The 18,379-nt window shown below is 33.3% G+C and overlaps 1 protein-coding gene across 9 annotated transcripts in view; it reads right to left on the bottom strand.

Moving 5' to 3' along the window:
- Positions 1–18,379, bottom strand: part of RBM46 (RNA binding motif protein 46) — a 139,469-nt gene that overhangs the window by 19,889 nt on the left and 101,201 nt on the right. For 6 of the 9 annotated variants that reach the window (XM_027599052.1, XM_027599049.1, XM_027599050.1 and 3 more), the window contains 2 exons: positions 16,063–16,530; positions 14,549–15,331 (listed from right to left, as the gene is read on the bottom strand). In XM_027599052.1, the coding sequence (XP_027454853.1) occupies positions 14,549–15,331; positions 16,063–16,530 (1,251 nt within the window). Of the gene's footprint in view, positions 1–52; positions 105–1,363; positions 1,394–7,163; positions 7,273–14,548; positions 15,332–16,062; positions 16,531–18,379 lie in introns of those variants that run through there. The other 3 variants (XR_003520809.1, XR_003520808.1, XM_027599055.1) reach the window with 3 other exon arrangements.

Raw genomic sequence — 18,379 nt, 5'->3', positions numbered from 1 at the left:
CAGACGCTTAACGACTGTGCCACCCAGGCGCCCCCAAACGAAGAAGGTTTTTGGAGTGTTGATATTTTATGTCTTCACCTGGTAGTTAAACAGATGCGGTCCCTCTGTAGTTATTCACAAAGCTTACAGTCATGATTTGTGGACTTTTCTGTCTGTATGTAATGTAATAACTTACTAAGTTAAAAAAAAAAAGTGGGGAATTACAACAGCTACCATAGTGATATACATAAATAAGAAACTGATCATTTATAATTATGATTAAAAAATAAAACTACTCATAACACAGTTATCAAAATAAAATAAAAATGATTCAGAGTAATTTAAAAACTATAATGGTGATTTTCAGCAAAGATGCTAACTGAAATTACTATTAAATATGGAACCAGTCGTCCTACCATAAGGCCTTCACATACTATGACCTGGAGTTTTACAATTTTTTGTTAATTTTTAGTTAAGTTTAAGAGGAAAAAATGCTGGCATTTAAATTATCAGTCTAGGACAATTACATTTCTGTTAATGTACAGAAGAGATGATGATAATCCTCAAAGGAAAAGTAAAAACCATCAGCAGAATCTCAAGTAAATGTCAAACACAAGGTTACTACTAGTGCTTTGTCATTTGTTAGCGTCATTCCTTTTAAAAAGTATAGACTGTTAATAAATTTAGTCTAAGAAATTATTTCAAAAGAATTTTTTTTTTAATTTCAGGTATACAACATAATGATTATTCAGTAAGGGATTATTCAGTAATCCAGACACAAGGGAAAAGCTAGAGAAAAGAAAAGGCATGTCAAAAAGTCAAGAATAAGAATAGGATACATTAAACTTCAAAGATCAGAAACAGGATCTTGTTTTCTATAAAACTACAATCATTAGATAACGTTATTTTTAGTCTTCTGTTATGTAGGAATAAAAGCCAAAAAAAAAAAAGATAAACTAGGTAAAATTCTTACTAATTAGGGTATTTATTTTCATTATATCCACTAAGACCTAACACTGCAGATATGAATTGTTCTATAAATAACAGTACATCAAAAACTAATGATATAATGTATGGTAACTAACATAATAAAATAAAATTTAAAAAAAAATTTTTAAAAGTCACTTAAAAATAATTGTATAAGCATACTGTGTATCTTTGAAGAAAATTTCACTGGTTTTTAGTTTGAAGAAGAATTCCATATAAATTTTTAAGTAACTGGTACGAAAAATGAAGAACTGTGTTTCAGACTTTCAGGTATGGCATACTGCTCTTTCTTCTTTTCAAAACAAAAAATAACTGAATGCACAGGATTCGAGTATATTCCAACTTCTATATTAGTAACCTGAGTTTTCAGGGTTTTTCCTGCCTTTAGAAAACTAACCTGAAAGAACTCCATCTTCTTAGTCTATACCTGTTTAGAATGAAGAAGAAATGAAAGCTAATATAATAAGTTTAGAAATAACATACAATAAATAAGCTATTGCCAATTATTTTCCATTTGTGAAGTCTTAACACGTTATAGATGGCACTAAATATAACTATGGCTTATGTAACAAACTTAAGTTATCATAATGGTTAATAAAATTATAAAACTGTATGTAACATGATCCATTATATTCCATACTACAATCAAAATCTCCTATTCTTCCACTATCCAAATTTCATTTATATATACATATATATATAACATAAACATCTTTAATATAAAATAATCCATGACTCGTCTATATTTCAAGGATTTCACTATTTTGAAATGCTCATTTCATCAGCATTTTAAAAACTATATACTTGTAATTTCTACTTAATTGAAATATAAGTATATATCATCCTGTTAACCACCATTCATAAGGTAATTGTTCTGTGTTTGTACCTACCAACGCCATATCTCAGATATTTCTTTTCCAATAGCACTTTTTTTCACTCCCTCCTCAAAGCACAGTCTTTATCTTTCCTAAGAATCTTTATCTTTTAATCTTAGAGCATGTTGATAATTTTCAATTATTTGAAAGGCACTATATGCTAAATATTAAAGGAAACAGTACTAAACTATATAAAAGCAGTAAATAATAATAACAACTAAAAAAAACACGTACAAAGTCCCTTGGCTTTACAATCCGAGGGATCAAAAATTTTATAATAGTAAATAAACAGTAATATAAAAATTATTATATTGTTGAGTAATATTATAAAGAACAAGTCATCCTCTGCAGTTACTATGTTTAAGAAAAGCTTAATATGAGAGATTAAGTAAAAGAAAGTAAGTAGAAGAATATTCCAAGCAGAGTGAACAACACTAAGAAAAGCCTGGAAGTGCCAATGAGCATGATAAATTCAGATGATCAAAACAAGAGGTACTTGTCTATGGTTAGGTAAGATGGGGAAACCAGCAGAGTATTCTGAACAAGAAAATGTGGATTTCAGAGGACCTGATCATACCACAATAGCAACCCACTGCTGGCGCCTGAGCAAGGAAATAACAATGAAAAAACATAGATACAACTGGAGTGAAATTTATATGGTTGAATTATGTATTTGAGATGTTTTGAGTATAATCAGAGAGCAAATGAGAGTACCAAACAACAGGAGACCATGAAATAGATATAAACAAACTCTGCCTATTTGAAATTCTGTCTAGCATCTGATAGAGGAAAAAAAACATCATCTGGCCCCTTGACACATACGCTACTGGTTGTCAGTGTTCATCCTAAACTTAAAAATCCCAAAGTTACCTTGTAAACAAAATAGGTTCACAAGATCTCTGTAATTTAGAATGATTCATTTGGGTTTGCGACAGATGTCCTAGGTCCACAGTACACTGAAGTGGTCTGATATATGGGCTTGTAGGACTGGTAAAGATAAACTGTCTCTGAAAAGGATGTAAAGCATGGAACAAAGACCCATCTCCTTCTATTTTAATTTTTAGAAGAATAACTGGCCAATAATATCCTACAAGTTCACAGTTTGTTATCAAATGTTTAACATTAGACTCAGGTCAGTTTTTCACTTGAATCACGTGACATTACAAAGACCAGCAGTGAAGAGCATACAGCCTCTTCGCTAACTGGGGGATTCTGGACAAACTATTTAATTTCCTAAAGGCTCAGTTTCTTCATTTGTTACCAAAAAAAGTGTAGACATTAAAGTAATATTTACCTCAAGGAAGTGTCAGAATAATGTGTTATATAAAGGCATTTAGCATAGTACCTATATAAGTGTTCAGAGAATCTTTATTATTATTACCAATAATATTCATTATTATAAATGATTAGAAACCATTTTCTTAGATTTGGTTTCTGAGTAAATGTTATTTTTCAATACTTTTATGGCATATTTTTATATACAAAAGGCACTACTGTGGGCCTTTTAACATTTTAACTCATTTAATATATACCATTACCCTACGACATAAATACTGTTAACAGTCCCATTTTACAGATGAGGAAACTAAAGAACAAAGAGGTTAAAATAATTTTCCAAATAAGTAATGAAGCTGGGATATGAACTCAGGAAGTCTGGCTCTGAATGCCATGCTCTTTTAGTCTATGAAGCCTATATGCTATACTAAATTTAAAGTACTGAATTTCATTTTGCTGAAATTCTTTCTAAATGCAATATACTATTTCCTGACCCTGACCCTCTCATCTCAGATTAGGTCGGGTCATCCAGTTACATATTCTCAGACACCCTGTACCTCTTCAGAGCGTTTATCAGAACTGTAACTGAGTATCTTCCTCATAGAAGGTAAACCCTATGAAGGCAGCAACTGGGTCTGATTCACTACAGATCCTCAGGACTTTATAGACAAAGTACAGTGTTCAGTAAGTATTTATTGAATGAACACACATATTAACAAGGATTAACAATCAATCAGCTGCCAGTTAATAAACCAAAAAGGAGAACAGAAAGCCTAAAGGAGTGAATAATAAACAAAAGGGTTATTCATATGAGAATAAAAACGCCAAAACCAAACTTTTCTTACGTTAAAGTTTCAAAAAGCACATTTTTCAGAGGGCTTCAAAACAGCAAGGCTAATCTACTCTAAGTGACGTTATGGAAGATAATTCGGAGTTATAATAGTATAGTAAATAAAGAAAATAGTCTTTTCTTTTCCCATACATTTCTTTAACAGTATAAACAGATTTAAAACAAAAGTTAATTTTTTTTCTTTTTTAACTGAGTGAAATAGAGCTTTTAGTACTTTAAACACTTACATGGTTCTGGGTTGTATTAAATCATAATATGCACCCCCCCCAAATTTTCCTCTATTAGACCTAATTCTAACCCCTGGACTTCATATTAAAGTCTTTTTCCTATGTGCCAGCTCTTCAAACACTTGAAGGCAGCAATCGTATTTCCCCTGTAAATATCAGTATTTATGGACTAAAAAGCCCCAAATTCTTCAGTTGTTCACTGTCCTACTTCGCATTAGAGTTTCCAAGTCCTCCCTAGTTGTCAAGAATTAAACAAACCCTAGTGCCCAAAAGAAAACAAAACATTTCACATATAGTCTGAGCAGGATAAAAATATTTGGTCTGGAAACAACACAACTTTCCTATATTACTCTGAATTATATGAATTTGAGAATCTCTAGAGTACAACTCACTCTAATTTTGATAAAATAATTCAAGTTCTTAACTCTTGGCTGGTTGGCTAACTTTCATTTTTTGCCAGCTTATTTACTTAATCATAGAAGTATGTTATACAAAAAGAATATATAAAATATAAATGTACAGTTACATTATTTACAAAATAAAAATATGTACTCACCCCCCAGGCTTAGAAACAGAAAATTATCAATAACTTAGAAGTCTCTCTTGCATCCTTTCCAATTTCTCCTTCTAACCCTTAAAGAAATCATGATCCTAATTTTTAGGTGTTAATCATTCCCTTGCTTTTCTCTATGGTTTTGCCACATATCCATATATCCCTAAACAATAAGTTGTTTAGTTTTGCTTGGCTTTATTTTCCTACTCATAATTTCCCATTGCTTCAATTCTTTCAATTTAAAATTTGAATCTTGGGGTGCCTGGATAGCTCAGTCAGTTTAGCATCTGACTCTTGATTTCGGCTCAGGTCAGGATCTCAGGATCTCAGGATCTCAGGATCTCAGGATCTCAGGATCTCAGGATCTCAGGGTCATGGGAATCAAGCCCCAAGTCAGGCTCCCTGCTCACCGGGGAGTCTGCTTGAGATTCTCTCTTCTCCAACTCTGCCCCTCCCTAGCTCGTGTGTGCTCTCTCTCTCTCTAAAATAAATAAATCTTTAAAATTTGAATCCTTTTGTATTTTATACATTTTTAATAATCCACTTCATATCTTTCATAGAATGAAGTAAGGATTAAAGTGAATAATCTGTCCATTACCAGCAAAAAAAAAAAAAGAGAAAAGATAGAGGGACGATGAATATTCTACTTAAGTCCATGCACTTCACCAGCATGAGATAATGCCATCCTCCCCAACAGGAAACTGAGCTGAGGAGAAGTTTCCAACTTTTCCTAAGTTGGGTTTTATAACAGGGCTTTAGAATGTATGTAAAGTCCCTGAATTGATGAACCATACATGTAAACAGCATCCTGGGATAAATAAATATAATTAAATAAATAAGCCAATTATACTTGGATTATTAAGTTTTGGTTTAGTCATACCTCATATCTAAACGTAAATATTTGGGAGTTGACTATAGAATTTTTCTTGTCATAGAAAAGGAAGTGAAATTTTTCTTGTCATTGAAGGAAATGAAAATAAAAATTACCTGAAAATTCATTTAAAATCTTAAGGCAATGGAATCATTCCCTTAGTTACCAGTTTAAATAAAAGAGTGCCTGACATCACCAATCTACTTTCTGAAGCCTGAGAGGACTGATGAAAAAGCTTGTCCATCTCCCTCCCCAAATAATGTTCACTAATGTAGCAACTCCTTCTTGTTTGCACATGAACTACAATAAATACAAATAAATAAATAAGTAAAAATAAAGTACAAAGGTTTTTAAAAACCAAGAGAAGTGAAGTTTTTAAAAAACACTGGTACATAAATAAAAGTAGATGATTACAAAAAGAACAGAAAAAGTACAGATATCCTAAATGCACTGCAATACAAGAAGCTAAAAAATCTTGTCTACTACTAAGTAAATCATAGGATAAAAATTTAAGAAATGAAAAAGGAAAACCAATTATGACTATTTCATATTTGTAAATCCCCCTCAGAAGTTAGGAGAGTGCTTTCATGAGACAAGTAATCCTACTTTTGCTTAGTATCTCCTTTTTCCCTCTAGTTCTTAAGAGAAAAGGAATAGCTTTCCAATGCTCTAGTATCATCACTATTTCCATACTTAATAAAGCTAAATTTCATACCAAGGTATCCCTAAGGGATTCTTAATCACTCAAGGAAACTTGATTTGTGAGAGCTCAAGGAAACATGGAGATACAATACACACAGGTAAGAATCATTTAAATTAATAAACATGTCCCTGCTTGAATTAGTTTTTTACTTTTGGTAAAAATTATTAACATTTTAGTGCAGAACATAACTTTAAACATTTTTTCCAAAGATTAATAATGGCTCACTTGGAATCTTATAAATTCTGTGCCCAAAATAATCTATAATTTTCATAAATTCGCAACTGCTGATTTGGTCATTCTTGAACCAAAAATTAACACAGCAGTGGAAGAAAAAAAAAGCCATACACATATAATGGCACAAAAGCTGCAAAGTGATTTGTTTATCCCATAACCTGTCCAGTAAACAAGCAGACTGAAAAACGCATTATGAAAACAAAGGTAACAAGAAAAAATACTAAGTTAATGGGCTTGCACTGGTCACTCTTACAAAAATCTACATACAAAACAGGATTACAAGGGCGCCTGGGTGGCTCAGTCATTAAGCGTCTGCCTTTGGCTCAGGTCATGATCCCAGGGTCTTGCAATGGAGCTGCACATTGGGCTCCTGGCTCAGCGGGGAGCCTGCTTTTCCCTCTCCCACTCCCTCTGCTTGTGTTCCCTCTCTCCCTGTGTCTCCCTCTGTCAAATAAATAAATGAAATCTTAAAAAAAAAAAAAAACAGGATTACAGAAAAAAAAGTTAAAAAAGTAAAGTATTTCTAGTAATAATACCCCTTCTAGGAAACATAATGAGAGAAAATCAAAATGTGCAAGAGAAAAAGTAACGGTCAACATAGATACCTACTGTATAAGGAAGCTGGAATTGTACATCCTAGTTTATACTTTTTTTATTTATTCAAGTTTACTCAAATGCAAATCCCTTGAGTTACTCTGCGTATAAAAATCAAGCTATGCTGTTTAAACACAAAACAAAAGAGACATTTCAGAGTACACTCACCAAATTATCAGGCAATACAACAGATTGTTTTCTAATAATTGCATTCCTATTTACTTTTTAACCTAAAGTTATAGATACAATTATAGAATTCATTATCAGTGTGGTATACAGATGATATTTAGCAAATCAAAACAATGCAGGAAGGTATATAGACAAATCACTTTCTTAAAATTTGAACTATATTATGTAATATATATATATAAAAACCTATATATAAGTCATTTTTATAGTTCAAATGTCACTTACTATGAGATAAATAATGGCTCACATGTAACTAGCATATCTTTAGGCATATACTACAAATTTAGGGAGCAAGTAAATCAGAGTACTTATTAATATTCTGGTGATTTAAAACTTCTAATTAGATGGGGGGACTAAAGTTTTTTATCTTGTTTTCTTTTGTTTTGAATCCCCAGAAGTAAGAGCACCATTCTTGGAGGTAGTACACTACCATGTCTTACATAGAGGATGTATTACTCTAAAACAGAGGAAATTGCTCTACGGTATACGATATATCTGAAATTAACTAATAAAAGTAGATACTGTATTTAATCTATTCAAATGGCCTTGTAAGCAACTGACACTGAATAATTTTAAAGTAGTTAATAAAAGCACAGATAATTACTTGAATAAAATCATCACAGTAAAACCATCTTTCCAAAACATTTTGTCTCCATTCACTAGTCTGCTCACTAAATTGTATTGCTATAGCATAAGTAATTATTGTCTACTAAATTTTAAATAGGAAACAGAAATAAGGGCATGACAGGCAGAAGACTAATGCAGCTTTTCATATAGATTTTGCTAATTCTAACCACCCCCCCCAAACAAAAATAAGCCACAAAGGAGAGAAATATCAATATAACATTGAAATTCCTTTCAAAGCCACACTAAAAAAATATATTTAGAGGACACCATGTGGCAAAATTATAAACTGCTGCTGACATCGAAGAACAGAGTATACATGCAAAATTTATTGTGGCATTTGATACAAGAGGGGAAAATTTACAACCCATTATTTTTTAAATATGAAATGACAAAATCAGATATTAAATTTAAAAATAAAGCAGTAGCTACTGTTAAAACGTGTATTAGAACGAGTATTTTAGGAATGTATTAACCAAAGATACGAAAGAAAAAGGGATCAAACGTGATTAAATATATAAAGCAAATGAAATCACAGATCACATTAGCCAGTTAATAACATAACTATGGAATAAATACTGGTCACATGATATGTTTTAATACATATCATTATTTTCCTAGATTCTCTGTTATAAAAGAAAACAAATTTCCAAACTTTTAAGTAATTAGGCTGTTTTATAAAATCTTCGTTTTGATTATATTTAACTGAAAAAATTCAGGGAAGGAAATAACCAAAAAGCAATTACTTGTCTTCATGCAAATAAAATAGGTGACTCTCTTTTTTTTTACCAACTGCTCTGCCGTTAAGTAGACAGATAAAAGCTTTCAATTATATAAAGAAAGGGATATTAAACTGATAGTTAATTCTTACAAAAGCAGCTCTTGGTTTTAAACTATTTGAATTCAAATATATGTTTTGGTATATATAAAAAATTCAAATATTATTTCTGGTCCTTCATAAGATTTTTTACTGTATTTTAAACAAAACCATAAGTCGGGGGGATAGAGGAATCCTTAAAGCTCACCAAGTAAAAACCCTGATATTTTAGAGGTGAAGGCATGGAGGTGCACAAAGAGTGAATGATTCATTTGTCATCCAAAGTCACAGTTTGTTGGTGGTTGAGGCTACAGGTCCTTATATTTTCACGCAATACTCTGTGTTAAATAAGTTGCTTCTCTCACATTCTAACTCCATGATAATTATGGTTCATTAAAAGTACTAATAAGAATTATGAATACAAGATGATGATATTGCAGGAAAAAATAGTATGTTTCAAGAGGAACAAAAATACATTTTCATCAGCACTGGGCCCTCTGGAGGGTCAAAGACACATAGTTGAGTTAATGGAATTTTCATCTCATTATTTGGTCATATGAAAACAAATTAATGTACACATGTTGATGCTATTCCTACTTCTTATTTAACTAGGCAAATTTTAAAGCAAATTCAGCAAATTATTTTTCTTTAAAACATCAATTTGAAATAGTATCATCAAAGTTAGGTCTGTAATTAAAACTGGAAAAAATAACTTTCTAAAAGCATGATTTTTCTTTTAATTATTTATAATAAATTTCGTAATGATACAACCATTTATATTTAGCTTGTCTCCCAAAATTATTTCCTAAATTAAAAAAAAAAAGTTTCTCTGTTTCAAAGCAATTTGTTAGCAAATTTTTTAAATCAAAATTTTATTTTTGCATTTCTGCCCATCAATCTGGAAATAATGATAGCTCATAAGAAAAAAAGCACCAATTATTTTTCAGATTCAAACTTCTCAGAAGTTTTACTTTCATCCTATTGTCTTCTATTTTATAACTTTCAACCAAATTACAAGTGGTAGAAAAATCAGAACCTAATTTTAATGATATTAAAGGAATAGTAAAGATATGGCTATCATGCTTAGAATATATATCTAAATATTTTACCACTCTATGACCAGAAAATATTAAAAATTCTAATGAGTATATCATTACAAAGTCAAATATGAGAAGCAATATGCAAGTCAGCCACAAAATGAATACTTTTCAATTACATGAGCTAGTAGAAAGATGACACATAAAATAGTCCACACAAATTAGGATGGATTCATCCAGAAAAAAATCACATGCTCAGAAGAAAAGCAACTAAAGCCAACATAGTTGTACTAAAAAAAAAAAAAAAACTTGCAAAGTTTTAAAAAGCAAAACTGATGAAATTTCAATTAACTAATGTCCACATCGTTTCAATTTCTAATCCTTAAAATCTGACTGAAATCACCAAAGCAAACACTATACACAACCGTTTGCCATTAACCCCCCAACATGCTATTTTTCTAGCAGGTATTTGCTCACATTGTGCCTCTCTGCCCATAAACTCTCCTCAAGATTTACAACTCAAATCAGGTGGGAGGTGTGCCCTTTTTTTTTTTAAAGATTTTATTTATTTATTTGAGAGAGAGAATGAGAGAGAGAGAGAGAGCACATGAGAGAGGGGAAGGTCAGAGGGAGAAGCAGACTCCCCGCTGAGCAGGGAGCCCGATGTGGGACTCGATCCCAGGACTCCAGGATCATGACCTGAGCCGAAGGCAGTCGCCCAACCAACTGAGCCACCCAGGCGCCCGAGGTGTGCCCTTTCTTTGTACTCTCAAAACTTCTGAAGTTTGTCTCTGCCTTCTTCAGTAGATCATGACTCCTTAAGACCAAAAACAAAGTTTTATTTATATTTAACTCCTGAATGCTACAAAAGTATACTCAGCACATGAGGGGCATTCAAGAAAATCCGTTCTTTAACAAACTTCATCAGTCATAGCCAAAACAATAGAATACAAGTCAGATGAAATTAAATCAATGGCACAAGCTGGTCTGTGACAGAGGTTCTTTACTTCTGTTTGAAAGCTTTGTGTGGTTCATACAAGCAAAAAACTGCCACTTGTGTCAGTATTACACAAACATAGAAATAAGAAAAGAAATGCCTTGCCTTCAATTAGTTATTAATAAATTATATAACAAGGTGAACTGTCAATACACACTTGAGGCTACCTCCCTCCTTCCAGTAAGTATTCTCCAGGACTTTCTTTCTTCAAAACTATAATTCTCCAGGACCTTCCTTTATCTCCTTGATTTTGCTTATCCCACTCCTATGTGGTGAAGAACCCTCCATGGGAAAGCAGTGGCAAAATTGGAAGGCCCATATTCAAAACAGAGGCAAATTTTAGGAAAAGCAAGATTATTCACACTGATAGTCTGATCCATTATTAAACAAATACAAAATTATGAAATAGAAAATACTTAAAGATATATGATACTGAATGACCCACAATATCTTCATACATCAAATACTTAGCATAGAACCTATCTATCTCTTAACCCACAAGTATGTATTCTACGTATTAAACCCACTAAGTATCCCACATATTATAGGTGCCTAAATAGAAACAGGTGACATTTCTTATCCCGTTGGCTGGGTGATCAGTTTCCAGTGAGGTTAGGGAGATCATTCTCAGACATTACGAAGATGAAGACAGTCTCCAACGTTGAAGCAAAAAAAAAAAAAAAAAAAAAAGGGGTTGAATTTTGGCATTAATCCCAACTTTTAGCTTCTTCTATTAGGGATATTTTGCTTAAAACAGAGTTCACTTTAAATGGGACCAAAAAACCCAAATTTTTTAAAAATTGATTTTAAAGTAATACCCACCAAGAACTTTTGGGGTTCTGCTAAGAGCATTAAATGGTCACTAGAAGTAAAATTCTCTGATCTCTAGTACTCGTTTTGTTTTCCTCATAACACCAATGATAATCCTTTAACTAAAGTCTAACTTTTTTATTTTTCAAACTCGAAAAATGGGCATGGTAACACCAAAACAATGTGGATATTAAAAGTACATTCTTAAAGGACTCTGAAATAAAAAGGTAAATGACTATATCACATATAATAGTTAAAGATCATCAAGGTAAGACTGGATAATAATGCTCAAAATAGCATCAAACTGAAAGGGTTAACAGAAGAGTATCAAAACAAACTTAAAAAAGAAAAAAATTACTACACCCAAAGAAAATATTTTAAAATCATAGTTAAATTCACTATCTAGAGAGGTACATTCAAAATCTTTAGAAAACAGAGACAAAAGATGATTTAATATTTAATGAACTCTATTTGAGAGACTCCAGGAACCAATAACAACCTCTCAAGATCTCAAAAAAATCCAATGCTTGCAGCATGTAAATATTTAGCAGGATAGAAGTTTTGAGAGTACACCACTCTTTCCCCTCTAAGAACACACCACTACCACCAACTGATCTCAATCCTTAAACCACCGAATAAAACCTTGCAACCTTTAGATCTGCACCTAAAAAGGCATCAACTTTTTAAAGCCCAGAGACTCCAATATTAACAGAAGTAAAAAGCAAACCAGAATACTGCCACAACAATATTCAATCTATATATATATCTTAATCTCCCAAAAAGCAACATGTAACCTCCTGGCCATCTATAGTTCCTGCCATACTTTAATAACCCCCAAAGGTCAGGCATTTGTTTTCTGATCAAAGATTTCTAGACCCCCGATTTCTGATTCTTATACTTCCTTAAAATCTATCCCTCCTTCTCCTCAGCAGCCTCTACTCAACCTTCACTGACATTTCTAGTCAATTGCAGTAAGGATTTTTATGTTACTTCCTGTAGACAAGGCCTCAAGCCTCCTGTAGTGCATCCAAACAAGCCCTAGTGTTTAATTAAAATTTTTGGCTTATATTTGGATCTTAGGTATTCTCCCTGATGGTAATTAGAAACTGAGAAAATATATGAAACACAAATTGTCCATTGTTTTATTATAAGGCGCTTTTATAAAGGTTGATAAAATCTGAAATAGATGACTAAAGCAAACTGTGCCCTCTTAAGTATTTCATTTATTGAAGCTAATTTCATCCCTAAAAAACAAAATCAAGTTGGGAATACTATACCTGAACAAGGGTTCTCTTGGGGAACTATAAGGTCAATACAAATTAACTATGGTCCTAGGACTCAAGTAAAAACCATCTTAATAATAGAATTAAAAGCTGATGAAAAACCTCTGGTTCCATATAACATCTGATCTTCTTTATGGGCCAGATGGGCATATCATGTCTAAATAGAAAATCTGACATAAACTAAGACTGTATTTTAAGAAGCTTGGAAATTTAAGCCCAGTTAAATTTGTAAGGAAACTGAGTAGAAATATGTTTCAGCATTACTATGTTAGATCAGATACAAGTATCTTGAGAAAATCTTGCTTAGCAACTAATTACCTGTATTCCACTCCAAAAAAATAATTTGATCCATTTTTTCTAAGAGCCCTAATTTGAATTATTCACTGTTATTGCAATTTTTCTTTAACTTGTCTTTATTTAAAGAAAAAATGGAAGGCTTCTCTTTTGTGCATTAATGAAAATCATACTTATGAATTTATTAATTTCAATGACTGTAAAATTCCCAAATGTTTCCAACTAATAATTGAAGATACTACCAAAAAGTTTTTTTGAAAGAAATCCTACCTTCAGGCCTAAAATTCTAATGATCAGAATCTCCTAAAAATATGCATACTGTGGGAGTGGTTATGATGGATAAGCACTGTATAAAATACATCTATACAATGTATAAAATTCCCTCTCCCCTTGACAATGGTCTTCCTTTTAGACTGCTTTCTTTTTAACAAATTTGAGAGTATCAATTTTAAATAGACATAAGCTTCAGTAGTATGGTTCTGCAACCATATAACAAATCAATGTTAAGCTAAGAGTTTGACAATTATAATTAAGAAACAATTATGATCCTTCTTGGGGACTCTTCCTTTTTATTGTTATTTTCAAGAAACCACTATTCTTCTAATAACTATCATTTGGGGCACAAAATAATCACCAACTGCCATTTATAGCTGCATTAAAAAACTGGGAAAAAGTGGTGGTGGGGGGAGGCTAACATAATAAAAAACAAAAGAAATATCAGAGTGATATTGCATCTCTTCCTTCACAATGCAAACTATTTTGTTACCAAAGCCTTTTTAACTATCCCTCAAAGGCATTAGAGAAACTTACTTTTTTAAAAGCATGAAATTAAAGAAGAGAATGGTCATAAACATCTCTTAGTGATGCTTTATGTCTTTTATGAGTAATAATGACAAATTTCCAGATTGGTGAGCATAAGGCTGTGTCTACACATAACCCATCTGAAATACCTCTGATTTTACCAACTCCCTACTGCTGTCCCCCAAAATGATTACTGTGTAGACTTCACCAAAGATGCAGGGACGCTGTTACAAATTGGTTTAAGTAACATCCTATAACTTACATAGAAATTATTAAATGAGGATTACTCATTACAAAAACAATAAATTAATGAAATAAGATCATGTACTCTGTAAGAGTAAATCAAAACCAAATTTTCCCCTAAGTAATGTTTAAAAAGCTAAATACAGGAAGATTATACAAGAGAAAAGTCTCAACAAAACTTTCCATGAATTCATAAAATTGAGGTAAAATTTATGTTAAATACCACGAATACAAAGTAATTTATAATAATTGTACTTCCTAGTTTCATATTCTACAATAATTATTTAAAGTATTTTTAAACTTACCCAAATGAAGTAATGTAAACTGGGCTGCCAGTTCCTTTGCATCTTCTAATGTAGTACACAGTTTGTCTGGCATAAAGTAACTCTGGGATCCATTTGCAATAGCAGGAATAACAATTTTATATACCAAGAGTACTTTCCCATCTTGACTTGTTGTTGAATATAAATAATATTCTGGTGGTGCCCAATTATTTTTGTTGCAGTAATAATCCAAATGCATTACCGCAGAATTGAAATGATTGGATTTTAAAGAATACATACTAATTGGAGTAAGCTTTGTTCCAGGAAAAAATGGATAAGTGCATCTTTCAATTTCAGGGGGGCTTGGGCTATGCTGACCATTGAGACGAGCTGGAAGAGTTGGCAGTTTGCCTAGAGTTTTTGGGTGGCTCTCTTCCTTGTTAGCAAACACAATCAGGTTTTCAGAATTAGGGCTAATCTGACCATTAAGATGCTGCCTCCAAGTGTTTTCTTTATTTACTGGTTTTGCCAGTGTTACCTCAATACTTGCTCCATCAATGCATTTTCCATTCATAACAGACATAGCAGCCACTGCATCTTCTCGGTTGAAAAAGTGAACAAAAGCATAATCTCTAAGTTTCTTTACTCGTTCAACTGCACCAGGTTTGAATTTGTTGAATTCTGCTTTAATAGTTTCCTCTGTAGTTGAGATCATTAAATTTCTTACATAGAGAACTTTAACTCTCTGCATGGTTTCCTCATCAACCTCTTTCTCCGGGTCAGCCCAATCTACCTGAATGGTATGGCCCCATAGTTGGAATGTACCTGTAAAAAAATAAATTAACCTGAAGACAATTAAAACAACTAAAAGTCAAAAACTATTAAGTAAAACTTTCTCCAAAGAAGCAAGAACTCAAATACCTATCAGTGTATTTGGTTAAACACTAGTTTCTCACATGAAAACTTCCATGAAAGTTTATACTAAGGCAAACCCAGCCAGAACTTACAGTGGAATTCATTTCAAGAGTCAACAAAATACATTTCAAAAATAGACTTTTATCAGGGTGCCTGGGTGGCTCAGTCAGTTAAGCATCTGCCTTTGGCACAGGTCATGTTCTCAGGGTTTTGGGATGGAGCCCTGCATCGGTGGGGAGCCTGCTTCTCCTTCTCCCTCTGCCCCTCTCCTTCCCTCGCCCCTGTTCATGCTGTCTCTCTCTCTCTCTCTCTGAAAATGGGTTAGAGCTTAAAAAAAAAAAAAAAAAGACCTTTATCAGAAGAATCAGGTACTGTCCTTTGGATTTTTATCAAACACCACCACCACAATAAAAGCATATATATTCAGTAAATTAGTATATTATTACAAATAATGACTCATTTTATAAGAACAACTCCTTGTTTTTTTAGAACCCTTTATTTTACTTCCTTAGTCAAAAAATCTCTATACCTCTTTAAGGGCATTATATATTTTCAAAATATTGATCTATGAGGTGCTGTCATTTTTCCATATTTACAATAAGGTTAATATGAAAAAATAAACTTTAAAAGGACAAGTTTACCTGGAATTAGTTTTCTCCTAGCCATAGCAGCAGCTCTGTGAGATTCATATTCAACAAATGCAAAACCACGATTTTTGCTCTTATCAGTTGCACTTGGATAAACAATGACATCTACAACTCCTTCTGTAACTTTCTTCATTTCATCCAAAATTTCTTCTTTCTTCTTTTCCTTAGGAATAGCTCCAATAAATAATCTGCAATTATCCAAGCTTACACACACACCAATAAACTTCCCTGGTCGAATCTCATAATTATTAAGAATTCTGATGGCTAATTGGGCCTCTTCTTTTGTAGTGTACATCACAAAAGCATACCCTCGATTTTCACCACTAAATTCCATCATAAGTCGAAATTCATATATCTTTCCAGCTCTTTCAAATACAGGAACTAACTCATCTTCATACATATCACGAGGTATTTTTCCTACAAAAACTTCACAGCCTCTAGGTGGAGGTGGACCTTCCCAACCTGAAAGACAAAAATAAACTAATTCTAGTAAGATATTTCTATGCACTATTCAATGATTCATTCATTCCACAAATTTAGTGTGACTTCTATGTGCTGTGCACTATTCTAGAAGTTGAGGATACAACAGTGAACAAAACAGAAGACCCTTCCCTCATAAGGCTTATATTCAATAGAGAAAAGAGACAATGATTGATTAAGTGCTATGAAGAAAAAGCCACAGAAGAGTTGGTATTTTTGGTGGTCAGGTAAACCTCTGAGCATATGAAGTTGAAGCGGAGACCTGAAAGAAAAATGAGGGAATAAACCTTCAAAATATATCATTAAGAAAGAGCAAGTGTTTTATATGTTAGAACAACATACAGCACACAGACCTGTACAGCTAATGCATACGTGAGGTAGTATTAAAGTGGTAGTCAGTGTTGCCGTCCCTGTGGCCAGAGGTCAAGATTTTATTTTACGTCTAATAGAAAGTTATTTGGAGGGTTCTGAGCAAATCAATTACACTGGCTACTAGTAGAAAGGCAAGACATCGTATTTATATAGCTGTTTCCGTCTGGTTTGCCTCTAGTATAAACACCACTCCTCTGTACTCATTGCTTTCAAAATCCTCCCAAAAACAACTTCCCCTTTAATAGCTAAAGTACTCTTTACCCCAGAGACCCAATCCTGACTTCTTTATAAACCCGACTAGAAAACCTGAAAGACTCCAACAAAAATTGCTGAAACTAATACACAAATTCAGCCAAGTCGGAAGATATAAAAGCAATAATAAAGAAGCAGAAAAAGAAATCAAGGAATTTATCCCATTTACAACTGCACCAAAAACCACAGGATACCTAGGAATAAACCTAACCAGAGAGGTAAAAGATCTATACTCTGAAAACTATAGAAAGCTCATGCAAGAAAATGAAGAGGACACAAAGAAATGGAAAAACATTCCATGCTCATGGATTGTTAGAACAAATAATGTTAAAATGTCTATACTACCTGAAGCAAGCTACACATTTCATGTAATCCCTATCAAAATACCACCAGCATTTTTCCTTTTTTTAAAAGATTTTATTTATTTATTTGAGAGAGAGCACGAGAAGGGGGAGGGTCAGAGGCAAAAGCAGACTCCCCACTGAGCAGGGGGCCCAACGTGGGGTTTCATCCTGGGACTCTGGGATCACAACATGAGCCAAAGGCAGACACTTAACCAACTGAACCACTAAGGCATTCCATCCACCAGCATTTTTCACAGAGCTAGAATAACAATCCTAAAATTTGTATGGAACCAACCACAAAAGACCCCAAATAGCCAAAGCAATCTTGAAAAAGAAAAAGCTGAAGGCATCACAATTCTGGACATCAAATTATATTACAAAGCTATAATCATCAAGACAGTACGGTACTGGCACAAAAATAAACACATAGATCAAGGGAACAGAATAGAAAACCAAGAGGCAAGATGGCAGAGGAGTAGGAGACCTGGATTTCGTCTGGTCTCAAGAACTCAGCTGGATAGGGATAAAACCATTCTGAACACCTACGAACTCAATAGGAGATTGAAGAAAAGAATAGCAGCAACTCTCTGAACAGAAAATTGACCACTTTCTGGAAGGCAGGACGTGCGGAGAAGTGAATCCGAGGAGATATTCAGGAGCATAGAGAACGGGGGAGGGGCCTCCGTCAGCCGCTTCTGGCAAGTGATAGAGCCACGGAGCACAAAATCGGAACTTTTAGAAGTCCGCTCCGCCGAGGGACATCACTCCAGTGGCTAAGCTGGGGGTGGAACACTCTCAGGACAGTGTGGTCTCAGAACCCTCAAGGTGGCAGAAAGACCAGGGGTGACTGAGTACGGCAGAGC

This window comes from Zalophus californianus, chromosome 2, assembly GCF_009762305.2.
Source record: "Zalophus californianus isolate mZalCal1 chromosome 2, mZalCal1.pri.v2, whole genome shotgun sequence".
Lineage (NCBI taxonomy): Eukaryota > Metazoa > Chordata > Mammalia > Carnivora > Otariidae > Zalophus > Zalophus californianus.
The sequence above is the reverse complement of the archived record's forward strand: the minus strand, read 5'-3'. Positions and strand labels throughout refer to the sequence as shown.